The sequence below is a fragment of the Lampris incognitus genome, chromosome 10, assembly GCF_029633865.1.
Source record: "Lampris incognitus isolate fLamInc1 chromosome 10, fLamInc1.hap2, whole genome shotgun sequence".
In the NCBI taxonomy this organism is placed as follows: domain Eukaryota; kingdom Metazoa; phylum Chordata; class Actinopteri; order Lampriformes; family Lampridae; genus Lampris; species Lampris incognitus.
The window spans coordinates 21,504,585-21,529,480 of record NC_079220.1 but is presented as its reverse complement, the minus strand read 5'-3'; the positions used below and the strand labels follow the sequence as shown (position 1 = coordinate 21,529,480).

Genomic DNA, 24,896 nt, shown 5'->3' with positions numbered 1-24,896 from the left:
CTTCCATGTCTGTGTGTGACTCCGTGATCTCTGGCTGCTTTCCTCTCATTTTGCGTTTAAGGAGCAACTCGGCTGGGCTCTTCCCTGTTGTGGTGTGGTCAATGCTCCTGTACACGGTTACATACGTTCTAAGCTCACGTTTCCAATCGAGTCCTTCTGACTGAGCAATCTTGATCCTCTTCATCAAGGATGCATTTTGTCGCTCGACTTCTCCGTTAGCCTGAGTCCATTTTGCTGTTGTTTTTAGGTGTTTAATCCCATTGTTCAAACAGAAGTCTCTGAATAACTCTTGACTTGAACTGGGGGCCGTTGTCGCTTTTACAGGAGACAGGCAGACCATAGCGGCTAAAGATAGACTCTAAGCCAGCGGTGGCTAACCATGTGCCATGGAGAGCCATGTGTATGCAGATTTTCATTCCAGCCCAACTCCACACCAGGTGATTTCACTTATGCAATTCTTCCTCTTTGGTTGAAGGGTTGCTAATCAGTAAAATCACCTGGTGTGGAGTCCGGCTGGAATGAAAACCTGCATACACATAGCTCTCCATGGTTAGCCACCCCTGCACTAAGCTATCAATAACCTTCTCTGTTGTCGTGGAAGTCATGACGTCATACTCATAGTAGCGACTGTAATAATCAACTACCGCAAAAATGTAGTGATTGGATGGCAGGGGCCCAAGTAAGTCTACGGCCAGGTCCTGCCAAGGGCCGTCCGGTAATGGTGTCAGTTGTAATGGTTCAGGTGGGTCGGGTCTAGCCACTATCTGACAGTTTTCAGCTGCCCTATCCATGCCGGGCCACCACACCTTGGTCCTGAGACTTTGCTTAGTTCCAACGATCCCCAGATGTCCCTCATGTGCTAACACCGGGGCTCTTGCATGCAAAGTTGTGGGTAGCACAATACGTGTTCCACAAAGAACTAGGTACCCCACTACGCACAGCTCATTCACAATTGCTGCATAGCTTTTACAGTTTCCGAAATGTCCAGTTGTGACTGCCTTCCATACTTAATTTGGTTCTGGATTAGTTGCAGAGGCCTCTTCCACCTCTCTAGTAGTGAGTGCTTTGGGGGTGGCATTTATGGCTACAAATCTCACGTAATCATCTGAGCCATGGGCGTGTCATGTCTCTCTTGCTTTGCTGTCACCCAGCAGTCGTGACAATGGGTCGGCAATGTTTTGTCTGCCCGGGATGTGTACCACTTTAAAATTGTATGGCTGTAGCTTAAGTACCCACCTCTCTATGCGGGCACAGGGTTTGGATTGGGGCCGTTCTAATGGCTTATGGTAAGTTACCCAATCAAACCTTCGGCCATACACATAATAGGGGTGTAGTCTCTCACAAGCCCATGCAAGAGCTAGGGCCTCTCTCGCTGTCTGAGAGTATTTCCTCTCACAGTCAGATAAACTACGACTCGCATAGCATATTGGCACTTCCTGCCCCTGTTGGTTCTGAACCAATACTGCACCTAAACCTACCGGACTGGCATCTGCTATCACTTTGGTTAGTGCGTCCTTGTCAAAATATGCTAAGGTGCCAGCTCTATCCAGCTACTCCTTAAGCACCTTGAATGACCTTCTCTGCTGCGATCCAAATACAAACGGTGTGTCCTTTCTTGTTAAGCGACGCAGTGGCTCTGATAATGTTACAAATTGTGGGATGAATCTGCTACTATACCCCACAAGTCCCAAGAAACTCCTCACCTCTGTGGCATTCTCTGGTTCTCGAGCATCTTCCACTGCTCGCACCCCCTCTGTCGTTGGTCCGATGCCATTTTCAGACAACAAAATTCATGAATATTAACCTGTCCATGTTGAATTGACACTTTTCCGGGTTCAGCGTCAGTCCCCTTTCCATCAGTCTGTTCATGACAGCGTGCAGGCATCTGTCGTGTATTTCCCGGTCGGCTGTGTGCACGATGATGTCGTGAGATGTTTTTAACAACCTTCCAATTCCAGCCAAGGCATTAGCAAGTACGTGTTGGTACTGTTCGCTAGCTGAAGATACCCCGAATATTAGTCTTTTGTATCTGTACACACCGTTATGCACTGCAAAGGTGGTGATTTCCCTTGACTCAGGGGTCAGTTCAAGCTGGTGATAGCCCCATTTCAGGTCTAGCTTACTAAACAGCGTCAAGCCATTCATCCCTTGAAGTATCTCGTCCACGGTGGGGATTGGATATCGCTCTCTCACTATGGCCTGGTTTGCATGTCTCATGTCTAGACATAACCTTACATCATGGTCTGATTTTGGTACAATAACCACAGGGTTTACCCATGGGGTGGGGCCAGTTACCGGTTCAATAATGTCCATGTCCAATAATTGTTTTATTTTGGCCTCTACTGCCCCTCCTTAGGTTGAACAGTATATGCCTCAGCGGCTGGGCCACAGGTTTTAACTTCGGGTCTATGTACAGGTTTATCTGTTTTGTGTTCAGCCGTCCTACTCCCTGGAAAACCTTTGGATACTGCTGTTCGAGTGACTGTCTTATGTCTACCACAGCTGAGACATCTGCGCCTATTTTTAAAACTCCCAAGTTTCACAGCTGTCTCCCTTCCTAGTAGTGGCTCCCCATTGCCCTTTACCACAATGAACTTTACTCAGTTTTGCTACCTGTTGTAATCTTACATGTAAAGGCACCTTTAAGTGACAGAGGTTGGCTAGACGCATAAGAAAATAACTTTCTCGCTGTCTTATTAAATGCTGCTATTACATGAATGACACTTGAAGAGTTCAATTTTTTTTTCAGATTTCCCCCTTTTTCTCCCCACTTGCATCGGGCCAATTACCCCGTTCTTTTTGAGCCATCCCGGTCGCTGCTCCACCCCCTCTCTGACGGTCTGGGGGGGGCGCCCCAACAGACCAGAGGAGGCGCTAGTGCTGCAACCTGGACAAATACTCAAATCCGACTTCCCACCCGCAGACACGGCCGATTGTGTCTGTAGGGACGCCCGACCAAGGCGGAGGTAACACGAGGACTCGACCCGGCGATCCCGTGTTGGTAGGCGATGGAATAGACCGCTACGCCACCCGGACGCAAGCTGCGTTCTAATTTTAAACATTCCTATGTGTTTTCATCAATAACATTACTGGTTGCACGTATCAGCATTATCAGATTTACTCCCCCTACATAAAAGGTAAGTCTCCCAGTCATGTCATTCCCATTAATCACAAAGTCATTTTTTCCTCTACCTTGTTCATACCATGTTTCTTTATAGGCCTACCCTTTGTGCGACACACTTTGGGGAAATGATCCTTCCCACTGCACTTATGACACGGTTGTCCTCGCGCTGGGCATTTCGGATCCTTGTCCATGTGGTCTGTGTGTCCACATCTGTAACGTTTCCTTTCGTCGTTATCTCCATTTCTCTTTGGTTTCCTTGCCGCGCCTTTCACCCATTTCCCTCCATTTTGTGTAATGCGACGAACAGTCTCAGTCTCCGCCTTCTCCGTTCATCACATGGCTGACATCTGCTTCTCCACATTTTCACACTGTGATGCCATTTGTAACGTGCGGGTGAGTGTTAGGCCTTGCCCTTCTTCTAGCAGTTTCCTCTGCACATGTGTTGATGTACATCTACACAGGATAGCGTCTCTTATCTGATTATCAGAATCCCCCCCAAACCCACAGTCTCTGACTGCCTGCCGCAAACGAGTGGAAAACTGTTGTACAGTCTCACCTCGTTTTTGGGACAGCTTGTGAAATGCCTATCTGGCATATGCCGTGTTGATTTGGGGTACGAAGTAGAGATTTAAAGTGCGAACTGCCGCCGCACCATCCGCTGGCTGACCTGTGTTTGGTAAATTCGAGAATATGTCTTGTATGTACATTTGGTCCGGCTAAGTGTAACAGTAGAGCTCTTCTCCGCTGTCTCGTAGCATCTGTAGAGTCGTCCTCAATAATGAGTCCCTTGCTGTTGGCATATAGCTCGAAAGACGTTAGCCACCTCATCCATCTTGGACCCAACATGGCTGGCTCGGCGAAGCAGGCAAAATTCTGAATGCCGGTTTTCTCCGTCCTACCTGCCTAAACTTGAATATCTATCTAACTAAACGAGCACGGTCATTATCCTCGTCACCAGTGCTGTGTCTGTCTTAATACATTCAATTAGACCGATAGACATAGCGAATTAAATCATACTGGTGACACATACGTATTCAACTCTCTGCGCTCTTTATCAGAAGAACTCCCGGCATACAATGCGTCTTCTCATGACGTCCTCACTACGGGTACTGACAGGTGTCAAACAACTAACCAATACATGACAGTTACAATGAAATTTGTCTTCTGCATTTAACCCATCCTATTGTATAGCAGCAGTGGGCAGCTGCAGCGCCCAGGGACCAACCCCAGTTCTTTTTTCCATTGCCTTGCTCAGGGGCACAGGCAGTAGTATTAACCTTAACATGCATGTCTTTTAGATGGTGGGAGGAAACTGGAGCACCCGGAGGAAACCCATGCAGACACGGGGAGAATATGCAAACTTCACACAGAAAGGACCTGGGACGGCCTGGGGTTCGAACCCAGGACCTTCTTGCTGTGAGGCAACAGTGCTAACCACTGGGCCACCCAAAACATTAAACGTTGCCTTTTACAAACAAAAGAACAAAAATCCATGGACGAATGTCTATGGACGAAAATCCACGGAGCAGGCCTTCATTGCCAGGGCCTTTTTATTCTAGTTGAAATGTAAATGTAGTAGTCACACTTCTCTCAGAATATGGCCATCAACTATAGAGAATATTCAGTCAGTCATGTATTGTCATTGCTTTATGCTCTGGAATACATGGCTGAAAACAGGTCCATAGGATGCAAACAGAGACAATCGCGTTTAGGAAGTTTACAACCTGACATGCACGCAACCTGACCTCTGCAGACTCAGGCTAATCTCTACACTGTACTCTACAAGTACCGTTTTCCTAACTGGAAACATCTATGAGATGATGATGTGCGGTGAGCGCTCTGGTGCAAAATGGCTGCCGTGGATCACCCAGGTGAGTGCATCACATTGGTGGTGGTTGAGGTGAGTTTCCCCCTTCAATGTGAAGAACTCTGAGTGTCTAGATAAAGCTCTATATAAATGTAATCCATTACGTACACTACCGTTCAAAAGTTTGGGATCACCCAAACAATTTCGTGTTTTCCATGAAAAGTCACACTTATTCACCACCATATGTTGTGAAATGAATAGAAAATAGAGTCAAGACATTGACAAGGTTAGAAATAATGATTTTTATTTGAAATAAGATTTTTTTTACATCAAACTTTGCTTTCGTTAAAGAATCCTCCATTTGCAGCAATTACAGCATTGCAGACCTTTGGCATTCTAGCTGTTAATTTGTTGAGGTAATCTGGAGAAATTGCACCCCACGCTTCCAGAAGCAGCTCCCACAAGTTGGATTGGTTGGATGGGCACTTCTTTGAGCAGATTGAGTTTCTGGAGCATCACATTTGTGGGGTCAATTAAACGCTCAAAATGGCCAGAAAAAGAGAACTTTCATCTGAAACTCGACAGTCTATTCTTGTTCTTAGAAATGAAGGCTATTCCATGCGAGAAATTGCTAAGAAATTGAAGATTTCCTACACCGGTGTGTACTACTCCCTTCAGAGGACAGCACAAACAGGCTCTAACAGGTACTATTTAATGAAGATGCCAGTTGGGGACCTGTGAGGCGTCCGTTTCTCAAACTAGAGACTCTAATGTACTTATCTTCTTGCTCAGTTGTGCAACGCGGCCTCCCACTTCTTTTTCTACTCTGGTTAGAGCCTGTTTGTGCTGTCCTCTGAAGGGAGTAGTACACACCGGTGTAGGAAATCTTCAATTTCTTAGCAATTTCTCGCATGGAATAGCCTTCATTTCTAAGAACAAGAATAGACTGTCGAGTTTCAGATGAAAGTTCTCTTTTTCTGGCCATTTTGAGCGTTTAATTGACCCCACAAATGTGATGCTCCAGAAACTCAATCTGCTCAAAGAAGTGCCCATCCAACCAATCCAACTTGTGGGAGCTGCTTCTGGAAGCGTGGGGTGCAATTTCTCCACATTACCTCAACAAATTAACAGCTAGAATGCCAAAGGTCTGCAATGCTGTAATTGCTGCAAATGGAGGATTCTTTGACGAAAGCAAAGTTTGATGTAAAAAAAATCTTATTTCAAATACAAATCATTATTTCTAACCTTGTCAATGTCTTGACTCTATTTTCTATTCATTTCACAACATATGGTGGTGAATAAGTGTGACTTTTCATGGAAAACACAAAATTGTTTGGGTGATCCCAAACTTTTGAACGGTAGTGTATGTCTGTATATTCACAACTGGAAGAGCGTGGAAGTAACCCTGTCAGCGTTAGGGGTTAAATTGATGTTCTGTTACTGCTTAAAAAATAAAAACTTACTGAACTGGGACAAATTAATCAAATGTACAAATGCCGGGGGAGTCCGGGTAGCATAGTGGTCTATTCCGTTGCTTACCAATACGGGGATTGGTGGTTCGAGTCCCCATGTTACCTCAGGCTTGGTCAAGCGTCTCTACAGACACAGTTGGCCGCCTCTGCGTGAGGGAAGCTGGATGTGGGTGTGTCTGGTCGCTGCACTAGCGCCTCCTCTGTTCGGTCTGGGTGCCTGTTCTGGGGGGTGGGGAACTGGAGGGAATAGTGTGATCCTCCCACGCGCTACGTCCCCCCGGCGAAACTTCCCATTGTCAGGTGAAAAGAAGCGGCTGGTGACTCCACATGTATCGGAGGAGGCATGTGGTAGTCTGCAGCCCTCCCCGGATTGGCAGAGGGAGTTGAGCAGCGACTGGGACAACTCGGAAGAGTGGGGCAACTGGCCAGATACAATTGGGGAGAAAAGGGGGCGGGGGGAATAAAAAAAATACAAATGCCTTTCTTATAGTTAAGATCTTACATTGCTTGGCTCCTTAACCTCTCTCTTCTTTTATTAAGCAGAAAACAACTAGAGGGGATTGTACAATACCCAGCAGGAGGTCTGCTTCTGGGCAGTCCGTGTTGTCAGTGAGGGCGGCTCACATGTGGAATACAAGACACTATCTACACACACACACACACATATGAGACCCTGATACATACTGATCTTGCAGAACTCATCTGAAAATACAACCACATCTATGACCATTCTCTGTAAATTACCTCAACAGCCTGATATGTGCACCTTGTTTCACTTACTGTGTAATTCAATTAAGTATGTCGTGTCGTTGTCTGTGTTTTAATATATTGTAACTTATTTATAGAGTATGTATTTATTTTTTATTTTTTTTGCAGTTTAACTTATCTGTACAGTATATGTTATTTGTATCTGCTGTCTTTACTGTACCTGTCCAGGGACTATGGTTGAAAATTAGCCATGCTGTCTACACTGGCACATTTACAATAATGTGTGTCGATGTGCACTGTCCCTGTAAAACGAAACCGAATCAACTAGACTACACTATTCTCACCAGGCTTAACTATGCATGAGATGTACTTATGTACTATAAGGTGCTTTGGATTTGTGTTCTCTCTCTTAGTGTGTGTGTGTGTGTGTGTGTGTGTGTGTGTGTGTGTGTGTGTGTTAGGGGTCAACCAATTGTTGGCCCGGTGGATTATCGGGTCCGATACTCAGCATTTTTACAATTATCAGAACCGCTATATTTTTTTTTTATCCGATTGATGATAAAGTAAATTAGTTTAAAAATGCACTACTTTGGGTCTGATGCAGCTGCCTCTGTCTGTCTGCAGTCACCACTCTGTGGCCTCGCGCAATGCCCCGCCCACAACACTGTCTGATTGGTTACATGTCATGAGCAATAGCCTATCAGCACTGAAGGTACTGCGCCACAGACAGCCACAGAGGAACATATTTGTAGACTGGAGCAGGTCTGGTGATCAATCTTATGATTTATTTATTTATTTGTCTTTTTATTTGTTTACTTGTTTGTTTAATTTTTCAGTTTACTTCATAAGAAATGCTGCTGGGAGCTCCTTGCGCTTTTTCTTTTACGATAAGGTTGAAAAGTTCTCTTTCAATTAAACATATGCTTGAAGGCATATCAACAAAGTTTTGTGCTGGAGTTTGTGTTATTCTAAATTTTGACAGCAACAGTTTCATTTTTACTGCAAATGTATATCAATTCCAAATATCGGTTATCGGTCTCCTTGATTACTAAAACTCAGTATCGGGATCGGTCCCAAAAAACAAAACAAAAACAGGTCGACCCCCTGGCGTGTGTGTGTGTCTGTATGTGTGTGTGCACGCTTGTGTCTTACCTGTTCAAAGAACTCGTCCATGAAGTGGTCCCTGTCGACCTGCACCACCTCCTCATCATCATCGCTGTCCTTAGCCTGCACGTCAACATAGACACAAACACAAACGTTAGCAACAACATTAAATCTGACTTTTACCTTTCCAGGCATTTTTGAAGGGTTTTGTTTTGCCCTCATTAGATCAGAAAAGAGGAGAGTGACAGCACAGATAAGGTGGAGAGAGAGGGGGGGGACGGCAATGAAGGTCCTGGGGTGAGACTCAAGTACAGGTCCGACATTGTACATCTAAACACACATCTAACTGATATAACACCCTGAACATCTCAAGCATTTTGCTTCGGAAGATAAGCTGAGATCAAATTTAGCGTGTCAGAAACACTGCTGTCTGACTGAAAGTCCATTCATTTTGAATGAGGCAATCTGTCAGCACCTCTCCTCTGTGTAGCAGACTTATCCTCCAGGTGCAGCAACAGCAGGGTCACTTTTAGTGAAACGGAAGCAGTCGTCTGGAGTATGGTGGATGAATATTTGAAGCTGTGCACCTTTGGATTAGGTCCAAATTGAGTGTATGAGGATGGCGCTGGCTCTCCTGTAGAAATACCGTGCAGTACAATGACACTCGCTTTAGTTCCCAATGGAAAGAGTTTGACGTAAGTACGAATGTACACACGAGCAACCTCGCATATGCCTACACAGAAACACGCAATACCAAAACACAAATACAGAAGCAGAAAAACATCAATATTTCACACACTCCCTTGTTTACTGATTAGAAATCTTTCTGTTCTTAAATAGACAACATTTCACTGCAGAACCTGTCCACGTACTGTTGTGACTGACTTTCTCTCTGCAGGCCGCAGGACGATAATTTATCCTGTCAGCTTCACTGTCCACTAAGACACACAAGATCTCTGGTTTTTCACTCTTTGTGTCTCACACCAGATCTCCTGGTGGCATACTAGACAAGGAGAGCAGCCAATGGCCAGTTAGCATACTGCAGGTGTTAGCTGGTCCTCTATATCTCACTGCAGGTTGTACGGTGCATGTTATAGCGAACACGTTTACCATTGTTGCCATTATTTTGCTGCAAGCCTGAATTATTTATTATAGCAAGGTGAGGACAAAGAAAAAATTGGGTGTGTCCAGGTACCATGGTGGTCTATTCAATTGCCTACCAACACGGGGATATCTGGTTCGAATCCCTGTGTTACCTCCGGCTTGGTTGGGCGGCCCTACAGACACAATTTGCCATGTTTGTGGGTGGGAAGCCGCATGTGGGTATGTGTCCTGGTCACTGTACTAGCGCCTCCTCTGGTTTGTCGGGGCGCCTGTTTGGGGGGGAGGGGGAACTGGGGGGGAATAGCAGGATCCTCCCACGCGCTGCATCCCCCTGGTGAAACTCCTGTCAGGTGAAAAGAAGCGGCTGGCAACTCCACATGTATCGGAGGAGGCATGTGGTAGTCTGCAGCCCTCCCCGGATCGGCAGAGGGGGTGGAGCAGCGGCCGGGACAGCTCGGAAAAGTGGGGTAATTGGCCAAGTACAATTGGGGAGAAAAACGGGAGGGAAAAAAATCCCCCCATCCCCAAAAAAAGTCATTTTGGACAGGCTGAACATACTGTCTTTAAAAAAGGTTTCTATGTTGCCACAACATTCACTGGTGTCTTTCATGGCCCCATTCACAAGTCATTACAAACAAAATGTGACTTTAAATAAAATGTTGATATTGCGATTGCATTGGCATGATTTATGTCGATTATGTCGAAGTTTACCCCTTGCATCCACATTGAAACACAAGTGGAACACCCTTTCCCTCACAAAACTCACTGCAGAATTGTTTGTATGTAGATTGTAAGCGCTTTCACGCTTTTGTAGTAATGTGAACAATATTCCTCATTCCTAATCTCGCTTTTTCATCCCTGTTTCATGAGATTATAATTAATTATGATGCTTTATTTTGGTCTGTAAAGGCATGTGCCACCCGCTAGTGTCCTGTGCATGTCTGAGCCAGTTTAAATCTGAACATCCAACGCTTTTGGTGAGCCGGCATACCTGGGGTATCACGGTCCATTCTGCTGGGCGGATTCAAACCTGGATTTGTGTGTGGTTTATCCCAGTCTGGACACAGTCCCATCAACCAAGACACAGGTTAATACTAGGTGTCGAGTCTGTCCTCAGGGTTTGTAATTTTGGTCCTTTTTTTTCCCTGGATAAATTCCACCAGGAACAGAAGAGGACCTGGATGGGAGCAGGTGTTTGTCTGCATGGTGCCTCAGCAAGGGAGGGGGGACCGTCCTTCAACAGAAAGGCCGAGGCTCAAACCAAAGTGACAGCAAGTGTCCGCTCTGCTCAAGTATCCTTCAGAGAGCTCCTGGGGCACTGTTCAAGTAAATGACCCTAACCTTTGACCTCTCATATGATGGGTGATTCTGTCATTCGGGATTCACGAGGTAACGTAAAGGGCTGAAAGATGAACGTTTCCCAGTTTAAACGGATGAAGTGTGCAGCGGGTGCAAGATGCAGGTTGGTGTCTGGCTAGTTAAGCGGGAGAGGCGCCGGTGTGAGAAGGGGGCGGCCATTTTAAAAATAACACCAGGCAGAAAGACTTTTGGAGAAGGGAATCCTAACAGCAGACTTTAACATGACAAAATGGTGCTGAAAAGATTTTTCTTTTTTTTTCCCTTTTTTTTTTTGTCTCTTCCACTTTATGTCTAACTTTCCATCTCTTTCTTCTTTTACTCTATCTCTCTCTCATTTGCAGAAGACTGTGATGTGCAGAGAGGGGGGGGGTTACTCTGACAGGCCCTCCTCAAGCCCACTCCAACACAGACATTATAATGCACACACACACACACACACACACACACACACACACACACACACACGCACACACACACACATATCCAGAGAGAAACAGACGCAGCAGCTCCACGAGCTTCAGAATGAAAAGTGTGTGTTGCTTTTCATGCAGCAACCTCGATAATGTAAGGATAGATAGATAGGGGGAATAAGAGAGGGGGGAAATTGCTCTTTGGTTTAATTTGATGTTGAATTGATCAGGGAATTTAAATGTTTGGTTTAGGAGACAGAGAGAACAAAAGAGACGAGGAAAAGAAGTAAAGCGAGTTGTCTAACATGGTGGCATGATTAATGGATGAATGTATGGATGGATGGATGGATGGATGGCTGGTTGGATGGATGGATGACCCAATGGCTGGGTGAACAGAGACTTATTCTCTTCTTTCTACCACCGAAGCTGCTGAGTGTGTGAGTGATTAGATACTGAACAGGTCACGGGGGTCTGCAGGTTGGACAGACGAAAGTTATTGCTCAGTGAGTCCAAATGCCTTTCAGTTGGACACACGGGAAGTCAATTACTGATTCACAGCCAAGTGTGCGCGCACTTAACTCTTACCAATCACGGTGCTGTAACCCACATCAGAGCAACGGGGTGACCCAGGTATGTATGTGAATCTGCACTTTAACCAACATGGAAAAATTCTCTTGTATGGACTATGGCACGCTCTGTTTACACAACAGCAAATAGAAAAGCTCAGCAAACCGGAAGAGCCGAACTAGAATCCACACCCGTTAGGAATCAGGAATCGGGAACATCACGAACATTTTATTTGTCATTTCATCCCATGCACCTGCGCACATGAAATGAAAAGAAAGATCATTTCCCCCAGCCCACAGCCCAGCAACACGAAGACAAAAACACATCCAAACTACAATAACTACAAAAACACATATCCACCATATATATAAAGATATAAAAAAATCACTGTCCAAGCATTTCCTCCTCGGGCACAGTTCCGGACAGGGCCGTGGTCCCTGGGCCCACCGGACGCAGGAGACCAGGCTCCCCCAGCCGATCCAACGCCAGCTCTCCCAGCCAGACACCTTCGACACACCTCCCCACACTCCACACGATGACACCAAAAACACAGTCAACGCTAAGCGAGGCCGCCGCCAGACTGCCCTCGGTGTTATCAGAACTATCGTTTTGCATGGGCTAACAGTTAGCTTAGCCTGCTCCGCTTCCGCGTCTTGTCAGACCACCCTTGGCGTTTCCTCTTCAGGCACAGCTCCGGGCAGGGCCGTGGTCCCTGGGCCCACAGGATGCAGCAGACCAAGCTCTCCCAGCCAATCCAGCACCAGCTCTCCCAGCCATCAAATGGAAACACAAACTTAGATGCAGACGTGGACAAAGACACTGCATGGACGGTACTTATTGAGGCCGCCGCAAATGTAAGTTTACGCCGCCGTCTTCCCACACCGGTACTGAGTGAGGCCGCTTCAAATGTGAATTCACGCAGCCATCTCCCCACACCTGAAGCAGAATTATCTGGGATTAATTTTGTCTTGACGCGGTGCATCTCCACCATCTCTGAGCTGCCACAGCTGTGAGACTGAAGTCCTGACGTCTGTCAGCTCCGGATTGCCTGTCTGTATTTGCAGAAGTGCAAACTAAAGTCATTCTAAAGTCAGACTATTTTTTTCAATGGAACAAAAGAAGACGTGGCTGATGGTACCGCGAGTACCCGTTTTGGAAAAGCAGCTTTATCATGGTTTCTGAGGGCTTCGATGATTCACCCACTGTGATGGAGCCCAGCGAGAAGACGCAGCAGAGTGGCACGTCTCTGGAAAATGAAGCTATCAGTGAAGTTTTTGTCTGTAAGATTCTGAATGTTAACAGCTTACTGGATTCCTGATGCCTCACAGACAGACAGACAGACAGACAGACAGACACACACACAGATGGACAGACAGACTCACAGATGGACAGAAAGACAAACAGAAGGATAGACAGACACACACGCAGACACTCACAAATAGAAACACAGACAGACATACACAGATACACAGACAGACATACACAGACACACAGACAGAAAGACAGACAGACACAGACAGACACACAGACAGACAGACGGACAGACAGACACACAGACGGACAGACAGAAAACAGATGGACAGACAGACACACACACACAGACACACAGAGACACACAGACAGACACACAGATGGACAGACAAACACACAGATGGACAGACACACAGATGGACACATCGACAGGCAGATGGACAGACAGACACACACAGACAGACACAGACACATAGACAGACACACAGATGGATGGACAGACAGACACGCATACACACAGACAGACAGACAGACGGATGGATGGACAGAGACACAGACACAGACAGACAGACACACAGATGAACAGACACACAGACAGATGGGCAGACAGATACACAGACAGGCAGACATACACATGGATAGACTGACAGACAGGCTAACGGGGTGGTCACGTTACAATTCAAATGCATGCAGATGGCAGGAAAAGGATCTGCAGCCGTCCTGCGAACAATATTCATCTCTTCGCTCTTTAGCAGAGTTCAAGCTTGGTGAACTTTGACCGGCGAATTCGTAGGCCGTAAACATGCTAGAAGTGCTCAGTGTCGAGGAATCTATTATTCTCACAATCTTTTTAATTACAAAGACTAGAGCGCTGTATCCCCAAAAACAACCAGATATAAAAACAGTTTCTTTCCACGGGCTGTTATTCAGACGAGCACTTAACTTTGTCAAATAAATCCAACAATTCTGTATATACACAGTAAAAAACCGAGTGTTAATTTAACTCCGAGAGTGTACAAATGGATCCATTTATACACTCTCGGAGTTAAATTAACACTCAGGGTTTTACTGTGCACTGTACTGTACATTGTACATATACTGGTACACCCTGTCATGTCCATGTACCTCAGGCATGTATGTATGTAACCTTATCACATTTCAGCATCTCTGATATAGTATTCTCTACACCATTACACTTTATCACCTCTTATCTAAGTCCATCCTTGTGTATATATCTGAAGATTGTTGTGTTGTAGTGTTGTTATTCTATGTTAAGTACACCGGGAGAGCCACAAAACTGGAGTCAAATTCCATGTAGTATGTGCAAACCTACAAGGCCAATAAACATGATTCTGATTCTGATGACAAAATACACACCAAAAGAGAGGCTGCCCAGTTTCCTGTGTGGCAGGAAACTGGGACAGACATTAGGTCTTCACATACTCTTATTACCTTGTTATTTTAGTGATATTTTAGCATCAGCAGCTGGTTTTAAACTCCATACACCCAGATTTGTTGCAGGAAACAAAGTCATTCCGGTTGCATCTACAGTAACGTGACCGGCCTTTAGACAGAGGGAGATGCCAGAGGAGAGACAGGAAGAGACTCAGGAAGGCAGCGAGACAGGTGGACAGACAGGAAGACAGGTAGATATTGTTGTTGTGTGGTGCTTTCTAAAATGGCAGCCAGACTTAATAAAACACTATCTTCTGTACATATACCAGATGATCCCTCTGGTCTGCGGTGACACTTTCCTCCTTACTTTGCTTCTCTCTTAATTCCTGCATCCCTCCGTCACCTCATTCCGCCACCCTTTCCTTCATTGATCCCTTCTGTCCTCTCCTGCCAGATGATCTCTCTCTCCAATCTCTCCTCCTTCTCCCCCATCACTTCCTCTCCTGCATCTACAGACCCCTCTCTTCCCTGCTCCTTTGCTTTTTATCGCTCTCTCACTCCCTCCTCTCACTTTCTCTCTGTCTCGTCTTTCCTTCTCTGTTGCTGGTCAGACTGCAGCCACCACCCCCTCCCCCCTCCACTCCACGCCCTGCGTCACACCGACTCTGCAGAGGAAAGAGGGGCAGAGAGAGGGAGAGAGATGGAGCGAGAGACAGAGACAGAGACAGATACAGAGAGAGAGAGGAGAAACAAATGAGGAGAAGCAGAAAGAGGGAAATAGAGACAAGGAAATGAACAGAGAAGGGGTGAAAGAGAGAGCGAAAGGAAGAAGAGGAAGAGAGCGAAGGGCACGCAAGAGAGCGAAGGGCAGGCAAGGTATAAACACACACAGTTGGAGCTCTGAAAGGCCCAAAGTGATGCTATGCCACACACACACACACACACATTAAGCAATCAATTATTCTTGCCTGGGAACAGAATAGGCTGCAATGACAGGTTCAAATACCAGCTCATGCTACCCTGTCATATCTCTCCTCCCCCCCCCCTCTCTATATATATATATGAATTTATTTTGTTCCTCCATTGTCTTGTCCATTGTCTTGTCACTCTGTCTCGTCCTCTTTTTCGTCTATATTGCCAGTGTTCAAGTACAATGAGAAATAATTGTGTGAAATACAATAGAAAGCCAGCTAGTGTTTGTATGCAATTTAGTTAAAACAGGAACATTTAAATGAATAGTGAAAACATCCAAGCAAATAATAAAAATAAAAAAGATCAGTGCAAGTTAGATATGACAGTCAGATAGATATATCTGGCTGTCGTAAAACACTTCTGACGTAAAACCATCAAGTTTGCCCTGGCATAACCAAACATCTGGCATCGTGAATCTGTCCGCGCGCGCGTGTGTGTGTGTGTGTGTGTGTGTGTGTGTGTGTGTGTGTGTGTGTGTGTGTGTGTGTGTGTGTGTGTGTGTGAGTGAGTGAGCACATCAGGCCTAATGCTTCTAAATATGTTGAGCATTTTAATAGAGTTTAAATAGAGATTGGGTTATATCTAAGTCTGTATTGCCCATTCTTGTGTGTATGTTTGTATGTGACTTGGTGTGTCTCTTTTTCTCCTTCAGTTTATCTGTTGGTTTTCGATCCGTCTACATCTCTTTATATCAGTCTCTGGCTGTCTCGCTGTTTTATCTATCTGTTTCTCCAAGTCTCTCTTAGAAAGAAAGAGGGTGAGAGAGAGAGAATATTTCACATCAGTTTCATTGTCTCCTCCTCTCTCTCCTGTTTCCATTAGTGTTCTAGGACATCTGATCCATTTACTAGAGGACCTGTCGACCTGCTGAAGTGTCCTTGAGCCCGAAACAGAATCTCTACCAGCTCTAATGGTTCTGTTCTGTAGCTGACCCTGACTTCCCTGTTGAGAGGTGCTAGAAAAAAGAGAGCATCACTACTGACATGAAAAAAAGTTTGTTATCATTATTGTATTTTTTTTTTCTGATTGACCAGCGAGCAATCAAGTGTGTCTCCCTTCCTTTCTGGCCCTCACAACCTGAATTGGAAATAAAGTATATATATATATATATATATATATATATATAATGACTGAATATGTATTATTAGTTAGGCTTTTTTGAATTAAAAGAGCCAAGGCAATTTCACAGTACACCCAACTACTTGCAACAGCCAGTCCACCTCCTGAAATATATATATACACCAGAAGTACACATAGTACACATGAAAAACAGCAGCATTAATAGACATCATGTAAGATAAGTACAGATATGGCAAAATGCATTATATTTTGGTTGTTTAGCTATGGCTTATTGGTAAGTAGACCTTAGGCTTAAGGGGGTCCCATTCGCCAAGTAGGTCAATAGAGCATTGGTACTAACGCTGCAGTGTAATGTCTAAGCATCTCTAATTTTAGGGCACTTTGAATAAAACTGTCTACACAACATGGCTTATGTCTAAATCCCAGCTGCATTTCACTGCTTCTATAGTTTTTGTTTGAGTGACTTCAGCGTTCAACTTTTCTGAGGGTGTTGTCAAGCCAGATAGTTACTCCCTTCCTGCGGTGTTCAATTTCAACCAAGCTACAGAAGCTAGCTTAAGTATTGAGAAGAATCACAAGGTGTCAAGATAGATCATTCAGAATGTGGTTCACAAGCTTACATTCATTTTAAGATTAAGGCTAGCATTTCTAACATTTCTAATAACCATGCTCAGCAAAGTTAAGACTCACACTAAGGTTCCTAGTAACAGATTAACATTCAGATTGAAATGACTCCTCATCATGATTTAGACATTTTAATTTCATTTTAAAAAAATTCTACTGAACAATCCCGATCACAGTCTGATTAGCCTTTCTGGTACTGTCCTTAATTGATTCACATCTTTATCTTACTGACAGATTTTTTTGTAAGCACAGATGAAAGTTAATCTGAAATCTTTAAAATGAATTGTGGTGCTCCTCAAGGTTCAATTTTAGGTCCTATACTTTTTAACTTTTACATGCTACCACTTGGAAGCGTCATCAGAAGGCACAGCGTAAATTTTCATAGCTATGCTGATGACACACAGCTTTACATTGCTGTGTCACCTGATGACACAGGCCAGTAGATGCCCCTTTTAACTGTATTTTAGATATTATCTGCCATCAAGTGGATGGCAGATAATAAAGGTCAGTCAGGGCAAATCTGATGTCTGGGTTATTGGTACTGAAACTCAGAGAGAAATCCCTGTCAACAAGTAAAAAACCTATGAGTTATCTTAAGATCTTAGTTTTGAGCCTCACGTTAGAAACATAACTAAGTATGAATTTTATCATATGAAGAACATTACCAGAATGCAGTAATAGTCAGTCCTGCAACCTGCAGGGTTGACTGTTGTAATGCTCTCCTTTCTGGTTTCCCTAAAAAGAATATAGTACAATTACAGTTACTGCAAAACTAAGCTCCTTATGTGTTGACCAAAACCAGAAACAGCACACATTACACCAATGTCAAAGTCTCTGCATCGGCTTCCTGTTCATTTCAGAATGTTTATGAAGAACTTAATGATCTTGGTTCTAACTACTTTTCAGATTTTCTCTTAGCATATGAACCCCCTAGAACCCTCAAGTCTTCTGATAGTGGCCTTTTAATTATCCCTACAGTCAGAAAAAAAAAGTGTTAAGGAATCCTTTTATTACCGTGATCCAAGTCTCTGGAACAGCCTTCCTGAGGACCCGAGGGCAGCAGAGAATGTTGATACTTTTAAAAGCGATCTCAAAACCTACATTTTTAGTTTGGCTTTTAGTTGAACATTGGTTATGTGTTTATTTATTTGTTTATTTTAGTCTGTTCGACCTCTTGGTCTATCCTTTTAAATTCTAGATTGTTTTCATTTAATGCCCTACCCTTTATTTCTGGTTTTACTCACGTCTCTACTTCTTCTCTCTTTTAGTATTTCATCATTTTATCTTGCGCTCTTAACTGTTCATTTACTTTATCATTTTGCCATTTTGAGTTCTATTTTGAGTATTTATCTATTTCTTATTGATCTTAAATCATGCCTCTGGTATTTCTTCATTGCAAATTGATGAGATTATTATTATTATTATTATTATTATTATTTCTTTCACGTTTCCTGTTTTAAATCCTGTAGAGCCGGGTCCAAACTATGGACCTGAGGCACTATAGGGCAGATGTCACCTGATTGACAGTACTCATCGTAACATGTGGGCTGTTCCAAGTAGGGTGATCTTCTGGATTGCACAGATGTTGATGTTGCCAGGGATACAGCTGGTGAACTTTTCCATTCCCTTCTTCATGAGTCCAAGAGCTCTGATGACCACTGGTGCTGTTTCTGTCTTCATTCCCCACATCCTGTTGATTTCAATCTCCAGGTCTTTGTACTTGGTCAGCTTCTCTGTGACTTTCACTGAGGTGTTTTTTTCCGGATAGTATTGCCATGTCGATGAGCATGCACCTCTTTTGCATACTGTCCTTGATAAGGATGTCGGGCTTGTTGGCTTTTATCTCTCTGTCAGTGTGTTATCATTATTATTGTTATTATTATTATTATTATTATCCATCCATCCATCCATTATCCAAGCTGCTTATCCCAATTGGGGTTGTGGGATGCTGGAGCCTATCCCAGCAGTAATTGGGCGGCAGGCTGAGGGACACCCTGGACAGGCCGCCAGTCCATCACAGAGTCGACACATTCACACCTAGGGACAATTTAGTATGGCCGATTCACCTGACCTACATGTCTTTGGATTGTGGGAGGAAACCGGAGCACCTGGAGGAAACCCACTGCAGACACGCAGAGAACATGCAAACTCCACACAGAGGATGACCTGGGATGACCCCCAAGGCCGGACAATCCCGGTATTCGAACCCAGGACCTTCTTGCTGTGAGGCAACCACACTAACCACTGCACTGCCGTGCCACTAAATATTATCCATCCATTCATTATGCGAACCGCTTATCCTGCTCTCAGGGTCGCAGGGATGCTGGAGGATATCCCAGCAGTCATTGGGCGGTAGTTGGGGAGACACTGTGGACAGGCCGCCAGGCCATATTATTATTATTATTATTATTATTATTATTATTTTGTGGGGATTTTATTGTTTTATTATGTGAAGCACTTTGTGTTGCATTTGTTTGTATGAAAAGTCCAATACAAATAAAGTCTGATTGATTGGTTGATTGATTGATTGATTGGCTGATTGATCCTTTATTTGAATGATCTATCTCCCATCAGAGGCTTCTTTTGAGCTGCCATTTTGTCTCCATCTTAGAGATCAGAGTAGTTTTAATCTAAACATGAAGGCCATAAGTCTGAGGAAAACCCCTCATATTTACTCAACATGACTGGGCGTTATGATTCAGATTGTGTTTACAAAAAGAACATGCAACCAATAAAGGCTGCAATATAATACAAGAACAGCTTCTACTCATTAACAGTCAAGTCATACAATGTACCCACATCGGTGAGATATTAAGTTTTACAATGTATGGAACTAAATATTTTTTCACAATTTTAATATACTAGGATGAGCAATAGCAAAACGATACGTGTAGGGAAAGTTGAATAAATGAGGGAAAAAATCTAGTTGGGCTGAGCAGGAAATTCGATCTCCATGACATTGTTTACCGTCTGGGCATAGTTCACAAAGAAATATTCTGCTCGATAACAGTTCCCTGGTAAAATGAAGGCTAAATAAATATAATAAAAGCTTTACTGCTGCTTTACTAACATCTTCATCCTGGACTAAAATTAGCAGCGATGAATCAGCCAATAAAACTGTTATGTTGCAGTAGGAAGCTCAGGCCCATCTGGAGTGCTGCAACCAAGCCAGGACTCACCTGGGGTACTGTGGGAAATGCAGTTCAACTGCGCAGTCACAACCAAGCCAACAATGGCTTCAGGGATTGTGGGTATTGTAGTCCCACTGTGCATAAAAACCAAGCCAGGGATGACTTTAAGCGGTCTGAATTTATTAATGCATTGTGTGGTACTGTTACTATAATTGGAGTACAGTAACAATGCACGATAGCGACTTCAAATACTTGGTCTATAATAGAAAATATTTTTATGACATTTTTTTTCTAACAGAGCTTCTTCCTCGCTCGTCTATTCACTGGCTGCTCTACTCTTCTAGCAGGCACAAGCTTTTGCAGATCAATACTGCCATAAATAGACAGCCTTAGATAGCCATTATCAGCCTACACCACTCCCATGCTTTTTGTGGGTTGTATGTATGATAATCGCTTCATCCTTTCTTTTACTGTGCTGATGTTTGTGTCCCTGAAAACAGCAAATACACACAGAGGAAAAATAAACACACACACACACACTAACATGGGGTATATTTAAATTGTTTCACTGTTTAATTTCTCAAAATGAGGAACGCCACTAGCAACAAGCCCAGCACAGGCTAGCTGAATATTCCCCACATATCTGAGGCTAGTCCTGCACAATGCTACAACACTGACACACCTTTACTCTGTGTACATCATCTACTGGTAAAAGAGGTTTTGAAGCTAGAAGATAAAAATGTACTCTATGTGGGACCCCCAGTAATGTTGAGGATATTAGGCACATTAATGGACACTGGACCACCCCCATTCTCATGTTGTATTTTTATTTTGTCCATAATCTGATAAATATTAATTTGCAACAATAACTAGTATTTTAGTTGGTTAATTATGGTTACAGTGAGTAAAGCTCACACAGGCACTTAGGGCAGCTTAGGGGTCCTTTGAGTAAGGCGCAGGAGGGCGTGTCCAAAAGTAGGTCGAGAGAGACAGCCGGCAGCGCAGCCACGTTAGCTGGTGTGCTTATGTTTGTATTTCCAGGTGAGCAAAAGTGCAGAAAAGCTGTATAAAAGTAGTGACTCCGATGTGTAATGAATGTAGAGCAAACACGAGAGTTATATCGGAGTTTTGCACGTTAATTGGCAATTTGCTAACGAGGGAAATCGGTAGTGTAACCATGTGTGGCCTACTATAATATCAGTTGTGTGCGTGCGCAGAAAATTGTCAGTGTGAGTGCGTTTTAGGCTGATAGTGAGAGCGGACATTTTAAATTTCATGTGTCATTTTCTGTTTCATTCAAGAGTGGGCGTTTTAAAAAGTAGCTCGAGACAGCCGGCAGTGTAACCACGTTAGCCGATGTGCTTGTGTGTCTGTATTTCCAGTTCCAGAAAGAGAAGAGAGAGAGAAAAAAGAACAAAAAAAAGATTATTTTCAACTTGGGCACACCTGGAAGTCCCTTATGTGTGTCCAAGTGTGCAACATTTAAATGATCACAACCTACAATATCTTTAAAGATATCCAATGGAGTTTTCCTTGTGAACAACTTGGTTTTGTTTACGTTCAACGTTTCCCGCCAAAACACATTGTGTGTGTGTGTGTGTGTGTGTGTGTGTGTGTGTGTGTGTGTGTGTGTGTGTGTGTGTCACTGAGGCCTAACAAACATGTTGAATGTGTTTCCTACCTCATAAAATGTTTGCAAGGCCTTTTTCGGAACGAAATCTGAAATTGGACAGCCATATTGTTTACGTTTGCTGGCGATCTTCGTCTTATTGTCTTTCTATTGGCAGACATGGTGCATTACCACCAGCAACTGTTGTATTGCCTCACCAATACTTAGACAATTTCTTTCTTTGTCCTTTTGTTTTATCTTTTCTGCATCACTTTCAGGGTTGTGTTTCTTTGTTTTTGATGCAGCTACTTTTTCTCCTCCAGTTGTCTTCTTACTTGTGTTTTATGTCAGTAGAAAGGCATATTACATTACCCCTGTGCATGCATGCGAGTACAAACAATAGGGGAACCCGCTTTTCTTACTTCGCTCTTTAGCGCCACTAGTGGTCAGAAACTCAAATGGACACCTTTAAGCTTAGTTTGAAAAATGTCTGTCTTTTGTAAAACCATACCCCCCCCCCCTCGCCTTCCATCATTGTCTCATCCCTCCTCCTTACTTCTCATTCTCATCATTTCCTCCTCCCTGGTTTGCCCCCCCCCCCCCACACACACACACACCGCTCTCTCCCTTCTCCATACCCTCTGTTCTATGCAGGTCCCTCCACCTGGATCCGGTAACTCCCATGGAGACCCATGGCAGACTGGGCAGGGTTTGTTTTTTTTTTTCCTTGTGTGTGTGTGTGTGTGTTTATGTGTAATATGACAGAGAGCTGAGCAAAAATAGAGCGAGATCGAAAAAGCAAAATAAAATAGAGAGAGAGAGAAAGGGAGGCAGGGATATAGAGGTGCCAGCTAGTTACGTACTGACTGCCAAGGGACAAAGCACTCTGCCAACACCGACGCCACAGACTGTGTGTGAGCCGCGTGTGTCACATCTGACATGACTGGTCGTCCTGATCAGGTGAATCCTGCCTACCTGATGCCTCAAGCTGCATAAAACACACATCACTGAATTGTTAAGTGATACAATGTAACTCAGGTTCAGTAAATGTTTCAGTCTCTAAGCGCATATTTGGCCATACAGTATCTCTTGTGTCTCCCAGTTCCGCCGATTGGTAGCAGCTATGGAGGGAAAGAGTACTTATTATATTCGAAGAGTTTCATCCAGACAAGCCGCTATTCAAACTGAAACCCACTCCCGAGCACAAACCTGCCTCTGTTAGCACATAGCTAGCCCACCTCAATTAAGTTCAGTGACACAAACGTAGTGAGATGTCTCTTTGTAATGGAGCGGGGGGGGGGGGGGGCTTTCGTCCGAGCTCGTGGGAGAAGGGAGAACAACACACAATGGCGTGGCACACGTCTGGTGCCCACAGATAAGCCACAACAAAGGCGCTTCTGCGCTCGCCAATCTGCTACTGTCATCAACACCAGGACGCCGTACATTGCCCCCATCTGCCAGAATCCCGTTCAGCCGTCTAGTTCCTTTTCACAGAGCGTAATAAACTAATTTTCTCCCCCAGGCAAGAAATATTTTGTGACCCCCTGGAACCTGGGTGTAGAAGTGATAGTGAAGTATAATATAAAATGCTTAACATCCTTCCGAATCACAGCGTGTCTCCCATAAAGCATATTCTACTGGTTTTGATATGCCCCTCTCTTGAGAAAGAAGGGCAAAACATCTAACTGCCCTCCAACGGGCAGGAGGAACACACGCATGCTTACAAACACACTTATGAAGGTGCTAATAAGTCAGCTTTCTTGATGCATCATTTGAGGAATTACTGAATAATACTAATTAAAACAAAGTAAATAAATTACACATACCCCCCCCCACACACACACACGAGTAAAAACACAAGGCCTCGGCCAACTAAGTTGTATTTGTCGTCCCGACCTCCAAAAAGAGATGGCTTGCATTCACAACCCTTGGCAAATTATATAGATAGCAGCGAAAATATAAACATAAGCAGATGTCAGATAGCGTAGCAGTCTATTCTGTTGCTTACCAACATGGGGATCGCCGGTTCGAATCCCCGTGTTACCTCCGGCTTAGTCGGGTGTCCCTACAGAAGCAATTGGCTGTGTCTGCGGGTGGGAAGCCGGATGTGGGTATGTGTCCTGGTTGCTGCACTAGCGCCTCCTCTGGTCAGTCGGGGCGCTTGTTCAGGGGGGAGGGAGAACTGGGGGGAATGGCGTGATCCTCCCACAGGCTACGTCCCCATGGCGAAACTCCTCACTGTCAGGTGAAAAGAAGCGGCTGGCGACTCCACATGTATCGGAGGAGGCATGTAGTAGTCTGCAGCCCTCCCCAGATCAGCAGAAGGGGTGGAGCAGCCACCGGGACAACTTGGAAGAGTGGGGTAATTGGCTGTAGACAATTGGGAGGAAGATAAAGGGGGGGGGGCAAATGACTGCAAACATACTGTGTCCTCTACCTTTCATTTGAATTTGTTTGTCTTGCTTGCATTGACTGTTGTTATTCACTGCACTGATAAATGGAGGTCAAGTTTCGAGCAAAATTACACATTGGACCTTTAATGTTCAACAAACCTGAGATAGGTCCTGGTGGTGTGGATTACTACACTATAGAGGTCAAAGTTGAGGTTTGTGGTACAAACCCAGATGTTTGCTACGAGCTTAGCCGGGCTTCACAGAGAACGCTGCTGTTTTGCTGGTGTCCTTACAATTTCATTGTCCACATAGCCTGCTTTTTCAAGGACGATTGGTGTGGACTCTATTAGGCTGGTTGACAAATTGGCACGGTTAAATTAATTAATTACATGGGATATTTTTGTTATGGGCAGTTTCGACCTTGGAGCACAAGATTTACCTCAACAGGACAATTGGCAGTGTCAGCTGGGACGCGCATCGCTCGTATTGTGTTGTATGTGATAGCTACAGCGGCTCGATGGGTGTTGTGTTACCTCTGATGACTTCTGTGCTATGAAGTTGCAATACAAAAGTTGCTTGCATCAGATTAGCACAATTTAGTATTACTCAGTGTAGTACATTTTGCTCATAGTCAGTCTGGTATCATGATGTCAGAGGTGTCCCTGTCCACTCTGCCCCCCTTCCTACTAATTACATCGTGGGATATCGTGGCACAACCAATTGCAATTGTTGCATCTATTTGTGAAGATGGAAAAGGATGACGAGTGGAAAAACTTTTAAATTCCA

General features: G+C 44.3%; 1 protein-coding gene across 1 annotated transcript in view; it reads right to left on the bottom strand.

Moving 5' to 3' along the window:
* stx1b (syntaxin 1B) overlaps nt 1–24,896 on the bottom strand; it is a 129,110-nt gene that overhangs the window by 51,077 nt on the left and 53,137 nt on the right. Inside the window, exon 2 of the mRNA XM_056288371.1 lies at nt 8,264–8,338. Coding sequence (XP_056144346.1) covers nt 8,264–8,338 — 75 coding nt within the window. The remainder of the gene's footprint in view (nt 1–8,263; nt 8,339–24,896) is intronic.